The 25,626-nt window shown below is 45.7% G+C and overlaps 1 protein-coding gene across 1 annotated transcript in view; it reads left to right on the top strand.

Moving 5' to 3' along the window:
- KCNQ3 (potassium voltage-gated channel subfamily Q member 3) overlaps positions 1-25,626 on the top strand; it is a 297,518-nt gene that overhangs the window by 255,577 nt on the left and 16,315 nt on the right. The window contains exons 9-11 of the mRNA XM_072774524.1: positions 6,859-6,885; positions 22,629-22,831; positions 23,732-23,834. Of these exons, the coding sequence (XP_072630625.1) occupies positions 6,859-6,885; positions 22,629-22,831; positions 23,732-23,834 (333 nt within the window). The remainder of the gene's footprint in view (positions 1-6,858; positions 6,886-22,628; positions 22,832-23,731; positions 23,835-25,626) is intronic.

Here is a 25,626-nt window from a genome sequence, read left to right as displayed (position 1 = left end):
AACAGGGAGTAGCTGAGAAGGGAAGGATCGTTGTTTGAGCAGAGCTGGTGCCTGAGGAAGTGGGGAACCAGTGCAGTGGGCCTCGTGAGCCCCCTGAGCCCCCTGGGTGCCCCCCACACCTGGCCGTGGCCTGTACCCACAGACTCTTCTGGATGCTGGGAATAGGCAAGCAGAAGAAGTAGTGGGAAGAATCTTCCAATGACTCAGAGAGGTTGTTTTGTGTTCTTATTGGTGGGAGATTAAATTCAAGTCCTCAGGGGTGCCTGGGTGGCTCAGTTGGTTTAGCATCTGGCTCTTGGGCTCAGGTCATGATCTCAGGGTCCTGGGTCGAGCCCTGTGGCAAGCTCTGTGCTCAGCTCCCTCTGCTCCTCCCCCTGCTTGTGTGCTCTCTCTCTCAAATAAATAAAACTCTAAAAAATAAATAAATAAAGATTGGGGCACCTGGGTGGCTCAGTGGTTGAGCGTCTGCCTTCGGCTCAGGGCATGATCCCAGGGTCTGGGCATCGAGTCCCACATCAGGCTCTTGGCGGGGAGCCCGCTTCTCCCTCTGCCTGTGTCTCTGCCTCTCTCTCCGTGTCTCTCAGAAAGAAAGAAAGAAAGAAAGAAAGAAAGAAAGAAAGAAAGAAAGAAAGAAATTCTTTTAAAAATAAATAAAGATTGTAGGTTGATTAAAGGCCTCAGGAAGAAAATAAAACCCTCTGCCCACAGCCAGTACCTGTGAAAAGGAAGAGGGAAGTTAGTAGTCCCTGGATACCCAATACGCCCAAGGTTTCCAAGTGCATCCTGCATTCACTCCTCACAGGCACCCTATTTGAGAGGCCAGAGGATCTCAAACACTAAGGTACCTTAAAATCAGCAGACGGCTGTACAAGTGCAGGTCTTATGCTTGCCTGTAGCCCCATCGACGGCGCCGGCCTTGTAAAGCATCTTGGACGGACAGCCCGGGGCTAGCCTCACAGAGGGGCTCAGGGTCGCTCCTGGAGACAGGCTGCGAGGTCGGGTCACCAGGCTCCTCTCCTGGCAGGGCTGAGCTGGGGCTTAGGAACTTCAGACACTTTGGCCAATGTCTGCCACATTAAGAGGCCCCAAAGCCCATGGCCTGTTCACTACTTGGGCTACTGAAACAGACCGCGCCTCATGCCTCTCCAGGTTTTTGTTTGGTTTTAGATTTTATTTCTTTAAGAGAGTAAGCAAGAGAGAGAGAGAGAGAGAGCACACAAGCAGGGGCAGAGGGAGAGGGAGAAGCAGACTCCTCACTGAGAAGGGAGCCAACATCAGGACTCGATCCCAGGACCCTGGGATCACAGCCCGAGCTGAAGGCAGATGCTGAACCAACCGAGCCCCCAGGCACTCCCCTCTCCAGATTTTAGATACTTCTTTCCTGAGCTGGAACTTACAGTGTGTGGATGGAATATGAAGCCGCCCTACCTCCTGGGTTGGGAGGAAGCGTACAGGGTCACTCAGCCTCACACCTGGAGCTGGGCTCTGAAGCATGTATCCACCACACGCCTGTGGTTTCATGGACCAGAGTGTGACCCAATACTAGCCGAGTGCCCCCCCCATCCCCAGCCCATCCTCCCACTCTCTTACCTTGAGACCTACACTCAGTCCCTTTACTGCCATCACCAGGTTGTGGCACAGATTTAAGGAGATTCAAGAGATCTGGGTTCCCCTGGCTCATTTCCCTGCATAAAACTTTCCAATGCATGACTGTGACAAAGAGAGTAAGATCTGAAACCTGACCATGAGAGACAGGGACCCATGAGCTCAGGCCCCTGCTTGCCTCTCTCATCTCACCCCTACAGAACTGCTAGTGGCAGGTGCTGCTTCTTACTCAGGGCATCCAGTCCACCAGCCACAAGTGACTTACAGAGGAATCTAACCTTGATCCTGAGGGCAAAGAGAAGCCATTTGGGCCCAAGTATGACATGATCAGATCTGTGTTTTAGGAAGATGACAGGAAGGGTATGGAGGTGGACAGGCCAGGCTCGAGATTCTAGGCAAAGAGATCAGCCAGCAAAAGACCGCAGCATTCAGGATGAGAGCCAGCCAGGGCTTAGACCCAGGTAGAAGCTCAGGAAGGGCGGCAGAGGGAGGACCAGAAAGAGAATAATCAGAGAGGGGTGCGGATGGCAGAGGACTTGGGGAGATAGAAGCATCAAGGCTTCCATAAATGAGTGATGGAGTTTGGATTTAGGGACTATATCTTCTCACCTGCAAGTAGATTCACTGGCTCAGAAGACGGTCTCTGTGGTTCCCTTTGATTCTAAAGTTCTGTTTTTGTCATAATGATTTCCAGCTGGGGATAACATCAGACTTCTTGTGGGTCACAAGAGTCTCTGCAGGGCCAGGGAGCCTCCCTGGAGAAGGGCAGAGTGACCTTGGACTCGGAGGCAAGAGCAGGTGCAAGCACTCGGAATGCAGAATCGAGATGACTTCCGTTTGCTGTGCAGCCCAAGGTCTTGGCAAGAGGCCCATTCTTTTGGGGTGATTTATTATAAATAAGGCATTGTCCTGGCTGTCAGAGACTTGTAGGAATATATTGTGCTGCAGACAGCTGCTGTGATATGGGAATGGCTTTTAAGCTGAGAAAGAAGATTCCTTTCTCTTTCTTTCCTCTTTCTTTTTCCTCTTTCTTTCTTTCTTTCTTTCTTTCTTTCTTTCTTTCTTTCTTTCTTTCTCTTTCTTTCTTTCTTTCTTTCTTTCTTTCTTTTCTTTTTCTTTCTTTCTTTCTCTTCTTTCTTTCTTTTTCTTTCTTTCTTTCTCTTCTTTCTTCTTTCTTTCTTTCTTTCTTTCTTTCTTTCTTTCTTTCTTCCTTCCTTCCTTCCTTCCTTCCTTCCTTCCTTCCTTCTTTCTTCTTTCTTCTTTCTATTTCTTTCTTCAAGGACAAAAGTTTAAAGTCATTAGAGAGATGCACTTAGCAACCACAAGGCAGTCCCTTGGGAAAAGAATGTCCCTGAATCCCAACCCACCTTTGAAAGTGAACAATTCAGTGGTTTTTAGTATATTCACAAAGTTGGGCATTGATCACCGCACAAATTCCAGAACATTTTATTGCCCCAGAAAGAAAGAAACCCTGTCCCAATAGGAACAGGCTCCCCCCTGCCGCCCACCTCTGCAACCTCTAATCTACTATCTATTCTGGACTTTTTATATAAAAATGAAACCTTTTAGTAGGTGGCCATTTATGAATGGTTTCTTTCACTTAGCATGTTTTCACATTTCCTCCAGGTCAGAACTTGTTTCCTATATATGGATGAGTACTATTCTATTCTAGATGCCCTGTTTTGTTTATCTATTCATCAAGTGATGCATATTTAGGGTGTTTCCACTTTTTGGCTATTATGCTGCTGTTCACATTGCGTGGACACAAGTTTTCAATTCCCTTAGGTTTATACCTACAAGTGGAATCGGTAACTCTATGTTTAACTTTTTAAGGAACTGCCAGACTTTTTCCATGGTGGTGGCCTCCTTTGACATTCCTCCCAAAGACTTTGCAGGATGCAGTTGTGCAGCCCATCCCTGGGAGTGGTACTATATCAGGATTTCCAGCTCAGTGCAGTCCTTCATGAATTTGCAAGGATATAAATGTTTAGGGCGAGCGGTGGATGGATAATGGTGATCCTTTTTTATTTTTATTCTGTTACTACTTAAAATTATAAACTTATTGTTTCCGAATTATAAGGAAATTCGGAGAGCTATAAGTCCAAACCCAACTTAATACGAGAAATGTGAGGCCTGCAGACGTTCAGGAACCGACTCAAGGCCATATACATCATGTTGGGCATGGTTGAGACCTCGCCCAGATCTACTGATTCATTGATCAGTGGAGACTGTGTACACTTGGTACAAATAGACAGAGGGAGTCTGACAAAGTACAGCGAGAACCTTAGGGGTTGGTAGATTGTACATTCATACGTGCAAGCACACATGAGGGAAGACATTTAAGACCATGTGTTAAATGCTTTTCCTTTGCTTTCCATCAACAGGGAATGTGCATGCATTTGCTTCCCTAAATTTTGGTAGGATTACCTACGGTACATCTGTGCTGTCTAATATGGTACCAGTAGGCAGATGTGGCTTTTAAGCATCTGTTACTAGTGCCACGGAGGAATTACATTTTAGATTTTTATTTAATTTTAACTTAGTCATATGTGACTAGTGGCTGCCATATTGGACAATCATTAGATATTAGAACTAAAATGAAGGTAAGACTTAGGCCCAAAAGGTAGATGTTACTTGACCAAGAAGATCCAGTTAATTTTTTGTATAACCAGAACTTGTTCCTTTTATGACCAACATCAAGATTATTGGAGTGCTCAGCAATGGAGAAGTAGGGGGATGGACGTATATGTAACAATCCTTCCCCATGGCCAAGTAACATGGATCTGCTTCCATATATACCATCTCATTTCATCCTTGGAATACCCTGGAAGATAAGAAGAAGGAGTAACTCCATTCTTATAACCCAAATATCATAGGTGAAGCATCAGAGCATCAGTGAGATTAATTAGCTTGCCTAACGTCACCCCTCTAAGTAAGTGATGGAACAGAGATGAGAACCCAGGCCTTATGCCAAAGCCCATTGTATCTCTGGGAAAAAAAGTTTTTTAGGGAGAAAACTGGGTAAAATTAAGATGAGACAAGGGTTACTGGGATAATAATACCCATTTCTGAAGATTATTGTCATGAAGGTCAAATTGAATAGAATGTGCAGAAGCACCTCTCACAGTACCTGGCCCAGAGCAGGTGTTCATTCTCTACTAGTTGAATCAGGCCTGGAAGGAAGTATAGATGTTATAGCAGGAAAGAAAGACACTAAGCACTCAAATATAGTCCTGGGAAACCACTGTTCATGAGTGACAACAGGACTAAACCACCCTGTCTGGAATGGAGTTACAAATCTTTTATTTATTTATCCCATTCATCCATCAAGTATTTACTGAGCCTCTTTTATGTGCAAGGCACTGTGTTTGGTACTGGGGACATAACAGTGAACAGAAAGGGGTCAACTGTGCTGAGCCTGTGACAGAGTTGATGGAGACATGGACAGGGAAGTGCCCACTGGATGCTTCTCACTTGGAGATTGTTGGAGCTTTGACTAAAGCAATCTCAGTGGAACAATGGGCATAGAAGACAGCCTGCAAGGACCAAAGGGTGACGTGGAAATGAGCACATGGAGATGTCAAATGCAGGTGACAGCTGGAGTGGAATGTGAGGCCAGGGCTTTTTCCTTGATGGGAAGGATCTAGGGGAGAGGGATCGAAGTGGATGCAGTGTGGGTGGGGGGAGGGCTGGAGGGGACACCAGGATGAAGGCATGGGTTCTGAAGCACGGGTGGAGGATTGGCATCCAGAGCCTGGCCCCTGCATCCATGTGCACAGAAGGGGAAGCATAGTGGGCAAGGCCAGGTGTACATGGCTGCCGACTTGGTGGTGGGACACAGGGCAGATCTCTCTTAGTGAGAAGTGAGTCAAGGTCATAGCCTGGAAGAAAGGCTCACCTTCCAGGAGAGGTGGGAAGTGTGATGATAGAGAAGGCGTGGAATCCTTGTCTTAGAGAGTGAGAAGGGAATGGTGGTGGGGAGGAGGAGCCCTATCTCTTGAACACTGCTCCCCACGGCACCACTGTGCAGGTCCCGCCCTCCACCCACCCCCCTACCTTTTCCTTCTCTTAGTGCTTTCCTACTTTTAGAGTCAGACACCCAGAGAATTCTAGAAAGGCAGAGTGTTTTCTTTGCACATGCTTCAGGTAGAGAGATGGGCCCAGGGGATGTGTGACCCACCCAAGGCCACCTGGGACTAGAGGGGAGCTGAGTCATGAGCTGGAAGTCTCCCAACTGGTCCCTCTGCTTCTTCACCATGATGCCTTTTATTTTCTCCCCATTTCTCCCACCCCCGGATCCCAGGGATAGGCTACTTATTCATTCAGCATTTATCGTGCATTTCCCATGTGCCATGTATGGGATGCTCAGATTTCAGAGCTGAAAATGACAGACCCTGCTGCAAGCAGCTTGTAGATGACCGTTTGATCAGAGTATAGTCCCACATGTGAAGAGATTAGCTCAGCCTAGACCCTGGGGACTTGGATAAGAAACTCCAGAAGGGGGCCCCTCTAGCTGGAATTTGTAGAATGAGCAATGCTGTTCTGGGCAGAGTGCAGGCAGACTGAGAGTCTGGAATGTGTGCATACCACTCATGATTAGGAGGGTGGGCTCTGGAGCCAAGCAACCTGGGTTCGAATCCTGACTCTGCTCCTTCCTGACTGAGACCTTGAGCAACGTTCTTAACCTCTCCATACCTCAGCTTTGTCATCAGGATAATGGGAATGCTAATACTTCATCTCTTGTAGAGTTGTTATGAGAATTAAATGAGTTAATCCATAAAAAGAACTGAACATAGTATCTGCCTAATAAGTATTGCTCAATAAATAATAGTGATGATGGTCATGGTGTTGACTGTGATGATGTGGTGGTGACAGAGTGATGGGGGATGGCACTTAGTGATGACATTCCTGGTTTCCTGGTCTGTCCCCACCACTAAACAAATCTCCTGAGCCCAGGCTCTGAGCTCTGAGCCAGAGCAGGTGCTTGGCAACCATTCCCTGGGTGAGTAAATGAATGAATAGCTGGGAAGAACCCTGAAAAATTAGAGCCAAGCCTTTTTGGTGGGGCCTAGGGTCCAGCTGGGGAAAGCCAGCTCATTCACTGGTTCCCCTGCTGACTCACCACCTCATCCTAGACTCCACTGGGTGCCTTCGTCTTCATCAAGGGATGCTTTGGGGCCCATTGTGGGGAAAGGCAAAACTGTTCATGCAATTTATACTTTCTCTATGTTTTTCTCTCTCATCCCCTCTTAGGAAAGACCAGCTGGAAGCAGCAGCCAGGTACGTTTCTGATCGTGAATTCCCTTCATCCCATCACCATGTCGGGACAGAGGGGCCAGCTGTGTATGGTGTAGGGACCCTGGGCGGCATGCTGGTCATGAACTCGAGTTTGGGGCTCACTGCTATTGCTGACCTCCATATTCCTCTGCCATTTTCATGTTAATTTACCCAAGGACAACTCACTTGTGATCATAACTGAAGCCTCTTGGTCAGCAGGACAGGGTGCTGTGCCTGGAGTCCTTACATATGTTGTCTCATGTGGTCCTCAAAGCCACACTGTAAGACAATCCCTAGGACTCCCATTTGTGGATTGATATTGAGGCGCAGAGCGTCTGAGTTATCCCCCTTGTGTCACACGGCTACTGAGTGACAAGACTGATATTCTAAGTCAGGTCTGAACATGAAGACCGTGTAATTTCCATTATGTATTGCTTCTTGGGTTCACAGATGGCTCCTCAAAAAGTGAATCAAGACTACCATTCATGACCCCCAGTAAACCCCAGCTCACTCCAGGCTGTTGCAGAGGCAGGTTGGGCTTCTGGATTCGGAGCACTTCTGTGTACCCCGCCCCTTCTTTCTCCCTCTCAAGAAGATGTCACAGTATCAGGGAGATTAGGGACCCCTAGTTGTAAAGAAAAACCCATCTCTCCCAAATTTCCTTTATTTATTTTATTTATTTATTTATTTATTTATTTATTTATTTATTTATTTATTTCGACAAATATAGATGTAATTTCATCTCTTATGTTGAGAAACTACTTCTGAGGGCTTGCCATCCATCTCCTGGACACCAGGCTCAACTGCTGTCCTTCTGGAGCTGAGAAAATCTGGGGGGAGGGAGTAGCAGGACCCTGAGCCGTATTATACTGGACCCACTTGAGGACAGTGGCCTTTGGGAAGCTGGGTCAAATCCTCTTGAATGAGGCCCATGATGCCCCATCCCATCTGTAATCCCTCTTGGAAGAAACAGTTACAGACACCCCAGTTAGCTCACACGTAGAAGCACAGTTCGGACTCTGTCTCCTTTGTGTGTGTTTTCAAATGGAAGGAACGTTTCTTGCCTGGACCTGGTTTGGACCTTAGGAGCATTTGGGGAGATCATGGAAGGGAGAAAGAATGACTGACAATGACAACATCAGGGGACATTTGCCTGAGAACCTGCAGCAGCTCCCAGAGGCAGAGCGAGAAGACACCTCAGATAGCCTCCCTTAGATACAGCTGTCGAAGCCAAGGTGCTCTTCGAAGAAGAGGGCAGGCTAACTCCAAATAGCAGAGCTCGTGAGCACCAGGATTACATAATCCAGATCTCAGGACTCCCAGAGGGGTGCTTTTTGTCCTCTCCTTGTCTCATGACCAACAGGGTTTTGAATCATGCAGGTGTTGACACTATAAGCGAATTATCATGTCTACCTGAGAGCCTTTTCTATGCAGACACAAATGACATTCAGCCAAATTAGAATGTGTGTGCAAAACACCACATGTGCATTGGATTGTGCACTTCCCAACTTAATTGGTGCTTGGGTCAATGCATTCTGAGGCTTTGCTAGGGATGCTGCTCCAGTTATCAGAAAGGGGCTGTCTGGAATCTCAGCAAGTTGCTCATGCCCCTCTCCAGAACTCTCTGCCCTGCCAGAGGTACAGAGGGAAAACACATTTATGATTTCTCGCGGTTAGAGTTGCCAACTCTTTGCTGCCTCATCCTCCCCCGGGAGGAAGAATGAGGTCAGTTATGTAAGCCACACAATCTCCCTCGTCTGGGCTCGGGCGCAGTATTTTGGGTTTGAACAGCAAACAGGTTGGCTGATGGATTGGCAGGTGGGATACCAGGTGTGATGTTAGCTGCAGTGCCAGAAGGTGGGGGAGAAGGTTCTGGGGGAACTGTTGACACAGGCATCAACTCCTTTATCCAGGATGGCAGGGAGCAAGGGGGGAGAATGGTGAGTGGTGTACACATGCGTTAGATAAATACTTGCTGACGGTCATTGTCTACCTTTGTGCTAACTTCAACTGGCCGCCAGTGAACTGGTGCTTTGGTCTTATTTATTATTTTTTCTAAATAACCAGAATAAGATTGGAGTTCATCTCACCTCCCCCTCCAAGCATAGGCGGGCCACACCTCTGTTCATGTGTCAGGCCAAGGAAAGTGTTCTGTTCTCTGTGACTTAACATATCTTGGTTCTCCATTGGGGCAAGACAAATAAATCATGTCAGTTTATTGGAAAGAGCTCAAGTCCATAGTTGCTTGTAAAGCTGTTGCTTGATCCCAAAGGGTCAACAGAGAGATAAGTTTCTGTAGTCTCAAGGACAGGGCTGTGTTGGTTGTTGGCGGAACTTAGGCCCTGGTGATTTCCTACAATGGCTGGGAGGCTGGCTTTGATCATTTTATGCTTCTCAGGATCTGTGATTCTGAGGCTAAACAGAAGCAACAGAACCAGTTTCTGCTGTGTGCTTACTAGGATCTGAGCACTTTTCCTAGGTCGTCTTCATTAAGTTTTATAAAAAACAGGCAGCTGATATACACACCACCTGCCCCATCATCCCTTCTTACCACTCATGGTACCTGAGGTAGGCCTCAGCGCACCCCAAGGAGAACCTTTGTTCTATGACAGCCAAAACTTTAAATTCTCTCTTCCTTTCTAGGCCATGAGCTGATGCTGTGCCTGTGGTATGGGCTGTACCCCCCAAATATTTACTGGATGAATAAATATATGACTTAATGAAGGAGGCTTTGTACCATCATTTTACTTGTGTGAAAATTGAGCTCAGGCATTTAGGTAACTTATACTTTCACCAAGCACAGAAGTGGCCAAGGTGGGGATTTCAAGTTCAAGTCTATCTGACTGGACCAGATCCTACCAGGCTGAGTCTCACTGCAGCACAGGTGATTACCATGCCCTCCTGTCCTCAGGGGTAGCGAGTCAGTTCAGTTGTCTGAAGACACATGAACTTGGCACTTGCTCTCTCTTGGCCAAGAACTCTTAAATCACATCTTCAGTCCAGCTTGTTCCTTCACTGCATTTGGGACTCTGCCTAATATCACCTCCTGAGAGAGACCCTCTTTGACCCTCTGCCCATGCCCCATCCATCTCTATGCCCTTGATCCTACTTCATTTTCATTGTTAGCATGGATGATTATCTATTATATTATGTATTTGTTTCTTGTCTGCCTTCCTTACTAGATAGAATGTCTCAGAATGATTAGGCTCTGTTTTGTTCACTGTGTTATCTCCAGCACCTAAAACAATGCCTGGAAAAATAACCCAACACATGATCAGCTCTCAGTAGATATTAATTTACTGAAAAAGTGAGTGGGCATGTGGATGGATGGATGGATGGATGGATGGATGGATGGACAAACTCTTATTCTACAACTGTCATAAACCCACCTTAACCATCTTGGACTAAGAAAGAAATGCAATGGCTCACATAGCCACCCATCAGAGAGGGTGAGATCCCTGAGAAACAAGGAATGGGATTCTTCTGGGGTTTCTCCTTTCCTCTCTTGTCTCCACTTCTTTCTAGTTTCACTCTCACTGACTTTCTATACTGATGAAGGTGTCCATGCAAGCAGCCCCGTGATCATGGGGACAGAACATTTTTCCCTATTTCTCTGTCCTTTACCCCACACCAGTTTGAGAAACCCCAGGGAAGCACTTAGATTGGCCCAGTTTGGGTCACATACTCATGCTTTGAATAATGCGTATGGCTCAGAGAGTGAGAGGCCACAGCTAACCAAACTCTGGGTCTTGTGTCCACCTATTATGAGTTGTGTGGGTCCAAGATGTCATGAGTGATAGCCCCCATTAGAGCACTTGGTTGAATTTGGAAGAATCAGCTCTCCAGTTGAATAGGGTCCTTTTCCCCAGAGAACAGGGGATGGAAACAAAGCAGACAAAAATGACAGCTGCCCATGACAGGCATAAGTTTCACCTGAAGTTTTTCAAATGCCTAAAAATAATGTTGCATTAAAGAACACCAACAATAAGCCATACTGAGGCTCACTTATTCCATAGATTATACCAGAAAAGACTGACACTTTGTGGTAGGAACATCATTTTAAACCTCAATCGCAACTATTCAGTAGACATGCAACAGGGCCGATAATTTAGAGGCATTTGTTGAGAGAAAATAGTGTTTTTCTGAATTTTCAAAACAGGTAACTGTGTTGACAATAATGGCTTGCTGGAGCCATATTGTTTACTTTGTATTTTCAAACAATTCAATCTTAACAGCAGCATCTGGGACTCTTCTGCTCTGTATCCATCTTTGGAGAGGGAAGATGTTCATCCCAGGCATCTTCTTTATTTCCTGTCTCATTGCTATGTCCTTCCCATGGCAAAGCTGTCCCATTTAGTAGAGGATCATTCTTTGGGTCAAAGAATTTAAGTATAATAACAATATTACTGTTTGCCAGCTGTAGTTGTAAGCACATCTAGCCCTCACAGCTACCCTAATGGGGAAGATACTATTTTGAATCCCTATTTTACAGACAAGAAAATTGAGATTCAAAGAGACAAGTGATTTGTGTGGGATCCTGCAGCTAGACAGTGGCAAGAACAAAAGTTGAGGTGTTTGGGCCAGCTTGATGGTATGTGGTTTCAGCCACCATGCTGTTTCTTATATGTGTCAGGGTCTGTTAGGTTACTGTAGTCAGTCCCCTTCTTCTTGCTTTGTTTTCTTCTACTCTTTCTTGGCTCACTGTAGATGGAGTCCCTGCCATGAGAGGAGGCTGTGGAGACAGGGAAAGGCACAGAGCCAGGATCTCTGATGGACTGAAGGAGCATTTGGTCAGACACTATAATTCACACTTTACCTTCTCCCTGTGACACTGACCACATGAAATTGATCTCAGAGGATGACAGATGATGTTGGCAATAAATCTCCTTCTGGGCCCTGGAATCAATGCCTGTTAAAGGTGTTCAGGAATTTAGAGATTAATCCAATCCCCCAATTTTACTGATGAGAAGATTGTTGCCCAGAGCAAAATAAGAGTTTTGGACACAATTCCATAGCTATTAATGTTCTGTCCTGCCAAGCAGACTCTGCAACACTAGTCCCAGACTGCAGAATAGCTAAGATGCATAAAATTTGGACCAATTTCGTTGAACCTCAGAGTGATCCCCAACATGTCCTGAGGGCTTAGTGTCAGTTTACTTTTTGGAAAATGGGGTGTGCCTATTTATAGCACCCCTTTTCCTCTGAATTGTGAGCTGAGAAATAGGAGTCAGAAACAGATCAAAATGTAGGCCACATTTGCTGCGTGAAGCAGGATTGGCTCTGGGAGCAACAGTGAGTGTCCTAACACTTCCCTCTAAGTTTGGCCTTAGGACCAGCACACAGAGCAGACACTCACTCACCCAGGCAGATACCTGTGGCCATGGCTTGTCTGACTCCATGGGGCACTGAGATCCAGAGACCATTTGTGTCCCTAAAGACAGGAATGACCTTTAATGTTGAAGTCTACCCAATTAAGAAGATGGGCCAATGGCTATTTCACATACCGTCATCAGATAATTCACCTCCTCCCATGGGAAGATGCCAGTAGAGGGCTAGGAGTTTCTTCTCAATCCTTCTAAGAGTGTGGAAATTCCATTTTTATGACTTTACAAAAATATGAAAAAAGATGGTCCTCCCTACCCTTCCTGTGGCCTCCTGTCACCCCATGATACATCATTCTTTAGCCCACAAAAATGTTATACAGCTCTCTGGCTTTGTTTCATCAGTCTGAAAACAGTACTCATCCTCTATGCCCTCACCTTTTGCTGCCTTGGTTTCCTGGGGCTGCCATAACAAACCACCGCAAACTGTGTGACTCAAATCAACAGAAATTCATCTTCTCACTGTTCTTGAGGTTGGATATCTTAAATCAAGATGTCGTCAGAGCCATATCCTTCCAATGGCCATAGGGATTGCATCATCCTTGCCTCCTCCTGGCTTCTGGTGATTTTTGGTAATCCTTGGCATTCCTTGGCCTTGTGGGCCCATCACTCCATTCTCTCTGCCTCCATTTTCATGTGGCTTTCTTCCCTTTGTGTGCATCTGTATCTCTGTACCCAAACCTCCCTCTCCTTTCTCTTATAAAGACACCAGTCATTGGACTAAGAGCTCATCCTACTCCAGTGTGAGGTCATATCAATTGATTACATCTGCAAAGGCTCTATTTCCAAAAAAGTTCACATTGGCAGCTATCAGGTCAGGGTTTGAGCATATCTTCTGAGAAACACATTTGCCAAAGGCAAGCACAATTGGTTTGCATATATGGTGGGAAGCTGTCTGAGCAGATCCAGGATATAGGATTTTCAGAGGGACATTTATGAAAGTTTGATTTCAATATCTCCTGCACAGATGAAGACTTGGGGGCTCAGTAGGTGAAAGAACTCACACAAATCTCAGCCCAAATTGCACAAATAGGATTGGATCCTATGTCTACCTGGCTCCCTCCGGAGCTGTGGTCCTCTCTCCTCTTTAACCAGGGACTAAAAATAAACAGGTGGTTGAATTAAGAGGTAGTCATGGCAACAGAAGCTGAGAACAGACTCCAGAATTAGACCATCAGACCTCAATGCCTGGCTGCCCTACTTACTAGCTGAGTGTTCTTGGTAACTCAAACAGCCTCTCATGTCCTCATGTCCTTATCTGTGAAGTGGGGATGACTTCTAGGCTGATTGGAATGGTACATGTGGCCTGGCACATAGTAAATTCTCACTAGAGATTGGTGCTGGTCAGTTGGTATATTCTTCATATGTGAGATTTGGATACACAGAGAAAGTAATTCTTCTAGGAAAGCAACAGAGAGAAGTGTCTTGCTCCTCACTTACATTAGTGTGTGAGTCTGTGTGTCCTCTGAGCACCAGCTGTAAATGTCCTGGAATCGTGCTCACAGATTCCCAGATTCAATGGATCAGAGGAAGTAGGCCATTGGTTTAGCTAACTTTGCAAACCTGTCCAGATGGAAGAAAACCAGATTAACACATCAGGTTTATTTCCAGGTCGTGAAGCTGTTTCTATAACCCTGCAGCCAACTGAATCACGATCTGCCTTGTCCTTGTCTGCCTTGTCCTCACTTTATCTGCCCCCACCCTTCCCCAACCCAGACAGTCCCTTAGAAGCCACACTTACCTGGCCTAGGCTGTCTCATCCCTAGAAGTCAGACTAGGGGATCTCTAAGCCATTTCAGGTCCTGTGTGCTGTGAGTTTGTGGCCACAGCAGCAGAACTGGTTCCATGTTATGTTGCTGCATCAGACACTGTGAGTTATGGGTCACTCTTTACAAATTTTGACTGCGTGTTCTTAGACACATTGCCAAACCTCCATATGTCATTTCCCCAACAATATAATAGTTATGGTGAGAGTACCTACCTCCTTAGGACTATTGTAAGAATTAGATGCTTAGAATAGAGCCTTACCCATGACAAGTACTACACAGGGTTTGCTTTTATAATGATCACTGTTATTATCCTGATCAGAACCCATGCTTCTGGGCTTTCTGTCCCCAGTCGTTTCTTACATAATGCAGGTCTGGCTTAGGAGTCACATCAACTTCCGTCTGAATCCTAGCTTTGCGATACTTTTATCCTCCCTCTCACCCTCCCTCCTTCTTTCCTTCCTTCCTTTCTTTAAGAGCCCTGCTTTGCGTCAGACCCTGGAGATTCCCAGAAAATTGGAACTCATCGTCTGGCAGGGAGGCAGATGTGTCAACGGAAGAACAGTGTAGTGTGGAGGGTGCTGGTATGGGAATGTTATAGACACATGGGGTAGAGAGAACAAAGAAAGAAAGGAGCTCTGAGTTCTGCCTGCAGATCAGGAAAGTATCCACAGGGGTATTTGCTTTAGTCTGTCAAGGACTGAGTAGCCTTTCACTGGGCTAAGAGAGGGGTTAAGACCCTAATTTTGTCCCTTCTCTCCTTCATGTTTTCATCCTTCGAACTAACAACCACTGAGTGCCTAGGCCTGTGTTCTTGCCACAGGCCATCTATTTCTATCTGAGAAATCCATGGGAATGCCAATACATTAAAGAAGAGCATGCAGATATCCCAAGGAAATGCACAAAATGCCTAAACAAATTAGTCTTCATTTCTGTGTAGGGAAATTTATTTTGTAGCTACAAACAAAGGATATGAGTTATTGGGTTCTCCCAGCCCTACTGTGAACAATGTGAGAGCCTAGAGAAATTATCACTTTCTTCATCAACATCGATGCCATTAATGGAAGGCCTGTCAAATTCCAACCCCTGATGAGTACCTGCTGTACCTGCATTGTCATCTAATCCCCAGTTAAGATTTCCCACTTTATTAAAAAAGAAACAGGGTCGAGACAGCAATTTGCATTCATAGTCTTTTCTCAGAAAAAAATAGGACACTCGGGCCTCAAAGATTTGGCACACGGATGGTGACAGGTTGACAGGTGTTTTTTTTGTTTGTTTGTTTGTTTTTATCTCTTTGCCTTCTCAGTCTTTTTTGACACAGACCATGATGCTAAAGGAGCCTTCTAAAAGAGGGCTGCCTATCTTGTGTAAGGCTCCACCTTTTACATCTGGAAAGATGGAAGGATGAAAGCATGTTGGAGAGAAGGGACAAAATCCTGTAGGTTGGATTGGCTGCTCTGTGCTGGTCACTCAATCTGTGCTTGTGGGTTTCTCACAACAAAACACAAGACAGATTGACCTCTTCTTCCAAAAGACTCTTCTCTTGGCTGCAGTGACACTATGCTCGGGTTGTCCCCCTCTATTTATCCCTTACCCATCCATCCATCCATCCTCTTATTTAATGACTTTTCATGAAGATCCCTTTGTGTCCCAGAAACCATAGTAAGGATTATAGCTACAGATAAGAAAGACAAGGTCTGCGAGTATTTACTTGACAGATGTCGTTCAGTGTTCCTTCCTAACATGTCCCAAGCTGAACTCTTGTTTTTCAATTTAAGTTTTATTAGCTTTTCCAGGAAAGACATGCCCAACAAAAAGTGGCATGAGGAGGGTAGAAAATATAGTCAAGTTGGTCCCAAGAGAAGTTATTCACTAAGCACAATTTGCCTTTGATGTTCTTTCACTCACCTGCTGGGTTTTCTCCCTTCCAACTTCTTCATGGCATCACAGCCTCGTTGACAACTGCTCTTCACTACCACCATCTTATTCCATATCCTGGATGGGAGATAGGGCAGGGATTGCATTTAAAAGTACCACTCCCCTTCCCCCCCAAATAAAGTACCACTCTCAGGTCTCTCTCTTTGTACTTTGTTCATAGGAGCACTTTTATGAGTTTTTAATGTGCAAAAATAGGTGAAGAGCTGAATTTGAGATCAGGGATAAAAGAGAGTTTAGTTGAATTGAGAGTGAGGAAAAATCTAGACTGGAACAAGACTCAACCTAGAGGGAGTATATTAGAAGGGGGAAATGGGAGTGTACAGGGAGGTCAGAATCCAGCAGGGTGGCCTGGCCACTGAACAATTTCCAGTGGAGAGTGTTTAAATGACTTTTTAATTTAATTTTTAAATTTTAATTTTCTGGGAGAAAAATCACTATTTGCATGGTTTATAAATCAAAATAATATAGAACCATATTGTGAAATGTCGTGATCCAACTTGTGTCCCGATGAATCCTTTTCTGCCCTCTCATCCCACACAGGTCATTTCTTTTTTGAATTTCTAGGGTATCTTTCTTTTCAGTTTCCTCATGCAAACATAAAGCAAAATTAACTTATACTTTTTATTTTTCCACTTTCCTAACGTGTTTTAGTAGTGATAGCTAATATTCAATTTAAGTTATTTGAGCTGTGAGTCAAAATCTCACAATTTAGTAAAATCTGCCTCACATAACAGTCTTGTACGAAGTGTGTGATTGCGTATGTGTCACGGAAAGGGGCTGCCAAGTTGAACTTTTGGTTTCTTCTCCAAATCCCTCCTTTTTTTTTTTGTTCCCATCTTGCTCATCTAAAACAATGGCATCACCACTTACTCATTTGTGTAGTTGGAAACCTAGCAGCGGCTCCTTATCTGTCTCTTTCCCTCACAAACCACATGGAGTCCATCAGGGAAGACTGTTGTGGTTCTACTCCAAAATACAAGTCAGAGTTCTACTCTCCTCCCACCATAATCACCCTGATTCACGCCACTAGCACCTCTCACCTGGAAAACTTCATGATTTCTCATTGGTCTTTTTTTTGTCCTCATTCTCCTTCAATCCACCACCAAGCAGCTGTTTTGTTCCTTTTTTTAAAAAATTTTTGATTGTAGTAACATACACATAACAGAAAACCAGTGGCTTAACCACTTTTAAGTATATAGTGAAGTATGTTCACTTTGTTGTGCAACCAATCTCCAGAACTGCTTCATCTTGTAAAACTGAAACTCAGAACCCATTAAAAACAACTCATTTTCTGCTCTCCCCAGTCCTTGACAACCACCATTCTACTCTCTATCTCTATGAATTTGACTACTCCAGATACCTCATATGAGTGGAATCATACACTATTTGTCTTTTTGTTACTGGCTTATTTAACTTTACATAATGCATTCAAGATTAATTGTGGCATGTGTCCGAACTTCCTCCCTGAATGATATTCCACTGTGTAGATTTATCCATTGATTCCTTGATGGACTTTTGGGTTGTTTATACCTTCTGGCATTGTGAATAGTGCTGCTGTGAACAGGGTTGTTCTTTCTTAAATGCAAAGTTGCTATACTCTTCCCTTCTTAAAACTCTTATGGCTTCTAAGTGCCCTTAAAATCAAGCAGAAATTTCTATTTTCTGTTCTTAATTATGAATCATACTTCTAGAATTCTTGCCAATCTCGTCTCCAACCTCACCTTAGGCCACTCTGCCCTTCATTCACAATGTTCTGGTCATGTACTCCCCTTCTGTTACGGCCAGTGTTCACACCCCTTGTACCCACAAGTGATTTTTCTGCCTAGGGAATGCTTGCCCCTTTTCTTTGAGGTCTGGCTTCTCACCTTTCAGGTCTCAGCTTCACCATCTGGACTACCATCACTTCGATCCCTCACTACTGAGACCAGCCACTTAATTGGTCTTCCCATCTACCCAAGAGGCCTTTCCTTACCACTCCACCAAAGTCAACCTCCTATTACACTCCACTACTGCCCTCTCTTTGTTCCTTGGTCAGATTTCTAGCAGTCTGCATGTCTGTTTGCTTATTATATGTCTCCCCAACCTCATCATAAGCTCATTGGAGGCTGAAAACCATGTCTGTTTCAGTTATTACTATATCCTCAGCAGGTTACCAAGGGCCTAGCATTTACAAGGTGTAAAATACATTTTTGTTGAATAAATAAATAACCTTAGCTTTATTTTACAGGTGGAAAAACTAAATCAGAAAGAGCTAATCACTTAACCAAGTTGAAATCTTAACTACAGAGTTGAAGTTGGAACACAGATCTCTTACTCCAAAGTCCACTCTTTCCGCCATGCAGCATCCCTCCCTCAGCTGAAGTTGGATGCATTTTATTAATAGAAGATCACGTATTGTTTTCTTTCATTCATTCAGTATCCAAATAATGCTTTCAGTGGTGACAGCGTGCCAGGTGCTGTGTTAGGTACTGGGTAATTGACCCAAGTATGGTTTGTGGACAGTTAGCTTACCGTTTAGTTACTCAGACTCAACAACATGGACGTTTTGGGTGGGATGATTCCTTGTTCTTAGGGGCTACCCTGTGTGTTTGTAGGATGTCTAGCAGCATCCCTGGCCTTGACCCACCGGAGGCCAAGAGCACACCCCAAGTTATGCCAATCAAACATGATTCCAGACATTACCAGATGTCCACTGGGGGGCAAAATTTCCCCCAGTTGAGAACCACTGCTTTGATGAAAAAGAATCCCTAGTAACTCAAAGATTTCACCAGGGTGGCCAAGGGCCATGGTTGAGAAAGGCCCACAGAAACCACAATGAGTGGATAGGTAATTGGAGAAAGAGGGGAAGTGAGCCTTGAGGCTGATGCTTAGACCAAGTTCAGATGAAAAGTCAGAGTCATTTAGATAAAAGAAAGGATGAAGGTTTTCCTGGGTACAGGTCATGACACACACAAAGGCGAGGAAGCATGAATGTCAGGGAACTGCGTAGAGTTTAACATGGCTGGAGTAACCGGAGGCAGGAGCCCAGGGGAAGTGCTATATCTGCCAGGACAGACTTTACTTTTTGATTTTTACTTTTCTGCCTCTAATCCATCTATTTCCAGTTTTACAATTCATGTTTGAAAATTGTTTGTTCACAATAAATCAGGGCCCCCAGGTAGCCAAGAAAATCTGATGTCAGCTCCAAGGAATGCTTTGCAAGACCTGTAGAACTCTCCAAGCCCGAATTATGTGCTAGAAATCCATAAGGAGAAGGGCAGAGATGGGATTGTGTTTCAGGGGTGAACTTTGCCTAGCATCTGATTATCCTCCAGGGTCTTGGATTTCAAGCAATGCAATTAAGAAGTAAGCTGATCACCCCTGTTGCTGGAGGAGGAATTCTGTAAGCCTCTTAGGTGTGATGGCTGGGAGTAATTCAGAGCTGAGGTTTCTGACTGATGCCTGATGCCTCTGGGTTCCTAATGCTGTTGGAATCTCTCATAAACCGTCCTCTGTGACCATGGTGTATCACATAAACATTACGGAAGCAATTCAGACTCTTAGAGGTTGCAATGAAAGTACTGAAATGCCAAACAGGCAAATCCTAAATCCCAACACAGACAGAACCAAGAGGGCCCTCTCATTAACTTCCTAAATCTCAGGTGTTGCGATTTCCAGTCAGGACAGTGCGGTTACTGTTACTCTTGTCTTGCTTAGTTGATCTGGAATTAACCTCTGTATATACACTTATCTCCTGAGGTCAGATTCAGTGACAATGGTGAGTGTGTGAGACTGGCATTAGGAAGCACTGTAAAATAATATATAAATCTCAAGAACTTATCTTGGTTCATTTTTTTTTAAACCACTTATTTTGTGGCTCAGGAAATTTTATCCCTCCTTTACACACATGCCATTAGCCCTCTCCTACTTCTGCAGGAAGAGGATTATTTACCAAGATAATGGTGACAGCCAGCATTCACTGAAGGCTTCTCCAATCCTCATTCCAGAAGTGGGTTAAGAGCTTTCCATGCATTCCTTCATTTAACTCTTGCAGAGCCACGCACAGCGAGAGCTGTCATCACCTTATATGTGAGGAACTGGAGCCAGAAAGAGTGACTTCTGTATCCCGGGTCACCTGTTCCTCAAGACCTTATCCTTCAGGGCTGGGAGTGCCCCAAAGGCCAAGATTTTCGCTGCCACCCTGAACATGGGAATGTGCTGAGGAAGGGTGGGTCGTGGGCTCAGAGACAACCAGGCTGAGTCTTTGCTTTGCTGGGACTGCACATCCTGGGGTGGGGGTGGGGCAGTAGAAACGTGCAGCCTGCACACGCTGTGTGACTGTGACAGAGAAAACTGCAGCATGTTGTTGGAGCACTCGGGGAGTACCTGATTTCCAGGAGAGGGGGGATGCCCAGGCTTTTTCAAAGGTAGTTAACAATGAGGTGGGCTGAGAAGGCAGGGCGTGGGGCAGGTGGAGGAGCTGGGCATGCCCATGCATGCAGGTGGGGACACAGGGCCAGCCTGAGTCTTGGGGCAGATGGAAGGACAGATCCGCTGGATGGTACCACAAGACACAGTAGGCAGGTGCCAAGAAGAAGCGGACCAGGTGGGAGACTGTCCTAAAGTCCCCCTTTTACTGAACTCATGGGCAAGAAAGCCTTCTATCTGTTCAGTTAACTTCCTGCCTTGTCCAGTACTTTTAGCCCACGGCCCCTGGTAGATTTCTCTGTCCTAGCAATCATTCATCCAGAACTGGTCAGGAAAGCCACTCTGAAAAATCTGTCTTTGGCACAGGGGGAGCAAAGAGCCATCTGAGTACTAGAGTTTCCCAGAATGTACTCTGGTCAGGTTATTAATGTAACGACACTGGGAGAGAGAGAACACTCCAGAGGGAGCCAGGAGTCATGACTGCCCATCCATATGTTCATTCACTTATTAATTAATCAAATATGTCCTAGTGCCTTCTCTTTGCCAGGCCAAAGGCAGGAAACATTACACATCTTCCCATATGTCATGCTCCCCGGACCAAACTCTGTGCAGCAGGTGCTGTTAGGCCTTCGTACCATTGAGGATCTGGTGCTAAGAGAGTTCAGGGCACCTGCTCAGCAAGTGAGCCCAAGTTCTTCGCTCCTCTAAGGTTCCAACACCCATGACCTCCCCCCCTCGCTACAGAGATACCAGAAGCTTCTGGCAGGAAGCACATGGCTACAATACCCCGACACACTCCTTAGAAAAACCAAATCAGCTCAGGCCAATGCAGAGTGACCTCAATAACCCATATTCACCCACTCACTCATTTATTCTACAAGTACATGGTGCACTTACCATGTGCCAAGCTCTGTGTGGGGTAGTAGAAGGAAGCCACTGAGTGGAGTCTGTCGATGTGTGAAAACTTGCAGTGTGGCTTTTCTCTGGTAAAAGGCACTTGTTCCTCATGCCCACTAGAGTGGGGGTGGAGGTTGAGAAATAGAGGGATAGAGGGAAAAAATAATATATTTATAGATCACCTACTGTGTGCCAGGCTCTACGCCAAATCCTTGACAACATCATCTCATAGAAAGTAGGTAAAGAGGAGAGTGGGCATCCCTACTTTAAAGATGAGACGCCTGAGACTCAGAAAGTGCACGGATTTGCCCGAGGTCACCTGCATGGCCAAGGGTGGAGCTGGACCCAAGTTTTGCACCGGGGCTACTTTACGTTGGACTTACTAACCTTTGTGTGTGTGTGTGTGTGTGTGTGTGTGTGTGTGTGTGTGTGTGTTGTGTGTGCCAAGTGCCAAGAACACTTTTGGCAGTGTAATGAAGTCCAGGGAAACTTTCTCAGAATCAATCTTGAATTCTTAAAGAAAATGCATACAGTTTACAAAAGAAACGGATTGTATTGTTAACTATCAAAATACTAAAACATTTGAGATGCAGGCGTGTATGTGCTTCTCCGTGATGGATTTAATGACAAGACCTGTGGCTGGTCCGGATACTACCATAATCTGGAAACAGCTCTGAGCACAGCAGTCCCCAGAGATAATAAGATCTAAAATGCCCTGTGATTTCTGTTGTGGAAGACACAGGTTAAGACTGAGGCATTGAGGAGATTGCTAGGGTTTGTTACTCACATTCATAATCGAGAGATGTGCTGATTTCAGTTAGAGGTTAGTAAACTAAAGATGCAGTGTTTTTCCCCATCCAAGCCTAGGGACCGCCTCCCCTCCACATTCTATCCACGGGGTGGGAGGATCTGCAGACATCTGGGTTAGGGTGCCTGCTTTCTGTAATTTCTATCATTCGAGTCTGTTCGAGGAACCTTTGAAAGGCCTCTTCTGTGAGAGCTGCTCCCTGAGCACCAGAGCATGGTACCAAGGAGGTTACTGATGCAGAGGAGACGGGACAGGGGAAGGCATGGAGCTCAGCCACCTGTCACTGTGAGCTGGGCATTTGATGTCCTTTATGTCCTTTGAGCTCCATGTGAGCATCCGAGGAAAGTGAAGTGCAGAGAAGTTAAGCAGCATGCCCACGGGGTCCTGGCTCGTGAGCTGCCGAGCCCCGTCCCACCCCGAGCCGCCAAGTCAGCTTTAGCCTCCCCCAGCACGCGCGGAGGTCAAGTGTGAGTCTTTATGGAGAGGGAAGGGGAATCACGAAAGCCTGCACTCAAGGAGGAAAATTGTTCACTTTTGCTTATTTTGTAGCCAAAAGCTGGGTCTCTTGGATCGGGTTCGCCTTTCTAATCCTCGTGGTAGCAATACTAAAGGAAAGCTATTTACCCCTCTGAATGTAGATGCCATAGAAGAAAGTCCTTCTAAAGAACCAAAGCCTGTGGGCTTAAACAATAAAGAACGTTTCCGCACCGCCTTCCGCATGAAAGCCTACGCTTTCTGGCAGAGCTCTGAAGGTGAGGCCCTTCTCCTCCCTGGCTCTCTGTCTCCTCCTCTTCTCCCTCTGCCTCGCCCTCCCCTTCCTCCCCTCCTCCTTCCCCAGGGGTAGATCTGCCCTCCCCTACCTCTCCTCCTTCCCTCCCTCCCCAAAGGGAAGACCTGCCCCATTTGTAGAGCAGCCCAGCCCCACCTTCCTGAACCAGTTTCACGCTTCACCCCATGCACGCCCGCTGGGCTGGGAGCACCTGTGGCACCTCCCCACAGCTCAGGGAGCAGGGGGCTCCCAAGTTAGCTGTTCTCCAGGCCAGGATCGCCACACTCGTCTAGCAGGTACCTCCAGGGAGCCTTGGGACTAAGAGCCTTGATCCCTAAGGGTGGCTACATGGAGGTCAACTTGAAGGATAGACAGGGCCAGGTGCAGAGTGATCTCGAGACCTAGGGGCCTCAGTACCCCTGGGTGCGGGAAGAGGTCATAGAAAAGAGCAATATCTCTGTATGTCCCTTTGACTTGTGATAAGGGAGGACAAGCAGGGCTCAGAAGGTGACCCACAAGGCCACCAGGATCGTGACTGACAGCAAGAATCTGGTCTCGGGTGTCTGACTGTAACACCCATGTAGATGGATGCCCTTAGCCTCTGAGAGGCCACTCAGGAACCCCAAAACTCACATCACCACCTTGTTAGCCTTCTCCCCAGTCAACAGTCCTGAACTTCGAGCACCTCTGACACTCATGTCTGGAGAATAGAAGGACATGCTAAGAAGGCCTAAATGGTGTCACAACTGGAGAACACCACATGGTTTCACCCAGTGGGAGCAAAGACTCTGGCGGTTGAGCATGGAAAGCTCTGACCAGATGGGGTCCCCAAGCCTTTCCACGTGCCATGGCCTGCTGTTTGATATGTGTGTCTCCCTCCCAGATGCTGGGACAGGCGATCCCATGGCAGAAGACAGGGCCTACGGAAATGATTTCCTCATCGAAGAGATGATCCCTACCCTGAAGGCCGCCATCCGAGCCGTCAGGTGAGGCCCCCTCCTCCCCACTGAGGGCCTCCCCAGGCCCTAGTTCAATTCCCACAGGATATTGGCTTTGGGAAGGGCAGTGGGAACCCCGTCAAGTAACTCCTGAGTCAGGTCCAAGAGCATGTCAATGCTCTAACGGGTATACTGCCTGAAGAAAAATGATTTTTACATTAGCAGAGAATCATGGGTAACTCTTGCTCACTGGATTATAAAAATGCTTCCACAGGCTCTTTACCGTATTTCCAATTGTTATGCTCTTGTCTGGCTTTGGCCACCATTTATTTTACAGGTCTCGGAGGGGGCGGGTATATTGACGTGGAGCTTTCTTGCTTTATAGGCTTCCTTTGTAGGAGTTCTCTTCCTTTATAGGCTTCTTACCCAGAATAACCCTTCTTATCTGTCTTCATCCATCTAGCTCTTTTTAATTAGCATTTTCAACAAGATAGTCAATTATAGGATTTTTTGTGTGGGTATCAGAAGAGACTATAATCTACCCTGGCTATTTTTGTTTTGCTTCAGAGTTCCACAAGAAAATAAAAATAGGCTTACTAACAGAAAACTTTGATCAGGACATGGGCTTCTAAGCACTCTACAATGGTGGCTGTGAATTCTAGAAACTAAAGTGGCTTCTCCAAGAACTAGTTGTGTTATTTTAAGCAAGATTCCTAGTCCAGTGCATCAGGGAAGCACAATAGGGCTATAATATGTGAAGCTCAGCAAAGCCATTGACCTGGTTTGTCATGACACCACATGTATAATGTGACAGAACTATGGCTGGATGAAAGCAAAACTACTTAGATTCATAACTGGTTGAAAGATTTTCTTCAAAGAAATAGTGAATGAGGGGCACCTGGGTGGCTTAGTCAGTTAAGTGTCTGACTCTTGATTTTGGCTCAGGACATGATCTCATGGTTGTGGGATCAAGCCCCTCATTGGGCTCCACACTCAGCACAGAGTCTGCCTCAGAGTCTCTCTCTTCCTCTCCCTCTGCCCCTCCCCTGTTCATGCACTCTGTGTCTCTCTTCCCACCTCTCTCAAGTAATACATAAATAAAATATGTTTTAAAAAGAAAAAAGAAAAGAAAAGAAGAGTCTGTGTCAACCTGGAAGAAAGTCTCTGCCAGGTTGGTCCTTGGTCTGGCTTCTGCCTTGTTCTTTTCAGAATTTTTTTATTGACGCCTTAGTTCAGGGGTTGGAAAACTTTTTCATAAAGAGCCAAATAGTAAATATTTTAGGCTTTGTGGTCCACAGGTCTCTGTTGCAAGTACTCAGCTCTGACTCTGTAGCACAAAAGTAGCCATAGAAGTACATATGTGAGTGGGGGTGGCTGTGTTCCAACATAACTTTACTTTCAAAAACAGGCAGTAAGCCAGATTTGGCCTGTGAGCCACACTCTGCTGACACCTGCTTTATAGAGAGCTGCATAAAGGACAGGTTTACAAAATGGCACTTAGTTGGAAAGGATGGCACACGAGTTGGGTAATAATAAATATGCCAAAATAGTGTTGAGATGCTGGACCTGTGCTATGACAAACAAAATGAACTCTGAATGCACTACAGAAAGAGACCCAGGGCAAGTAGGAGAAGAGAGGTCTTAGAATAGGCCGTGTTTTCTGGCACCAGCCTATGATTGGGGGTTTTAACTGATGCCATGCTCAGTGGGGGTTGATCCCATGATGGAATTTTCAAGGAACATTAGCCATCTGGGGTCCCTTCATTGATTCCCAGGATGATGAAGGGGAAGCTTTGGGATCTACAAGTTCTGGGTGCCCCACTTTACTAAGAAGCTGAGA

Source organism: Canis lupus, chromosome 14 (assembly GCF_048164855.1).
Source record: "Canis lupus baileyi chromosome 14, mCanLup2.hap1, whole genome shotgun sequence".
NCBI classification, from domain to species: Eukaryota; Metazoa; Chordata; class Mammalia; order Carnivora; family Canidae; genus Canis; species Canis lupus.
This window is presented reverse-complemented; position numbering and strand designations above follow the sequence as displayed.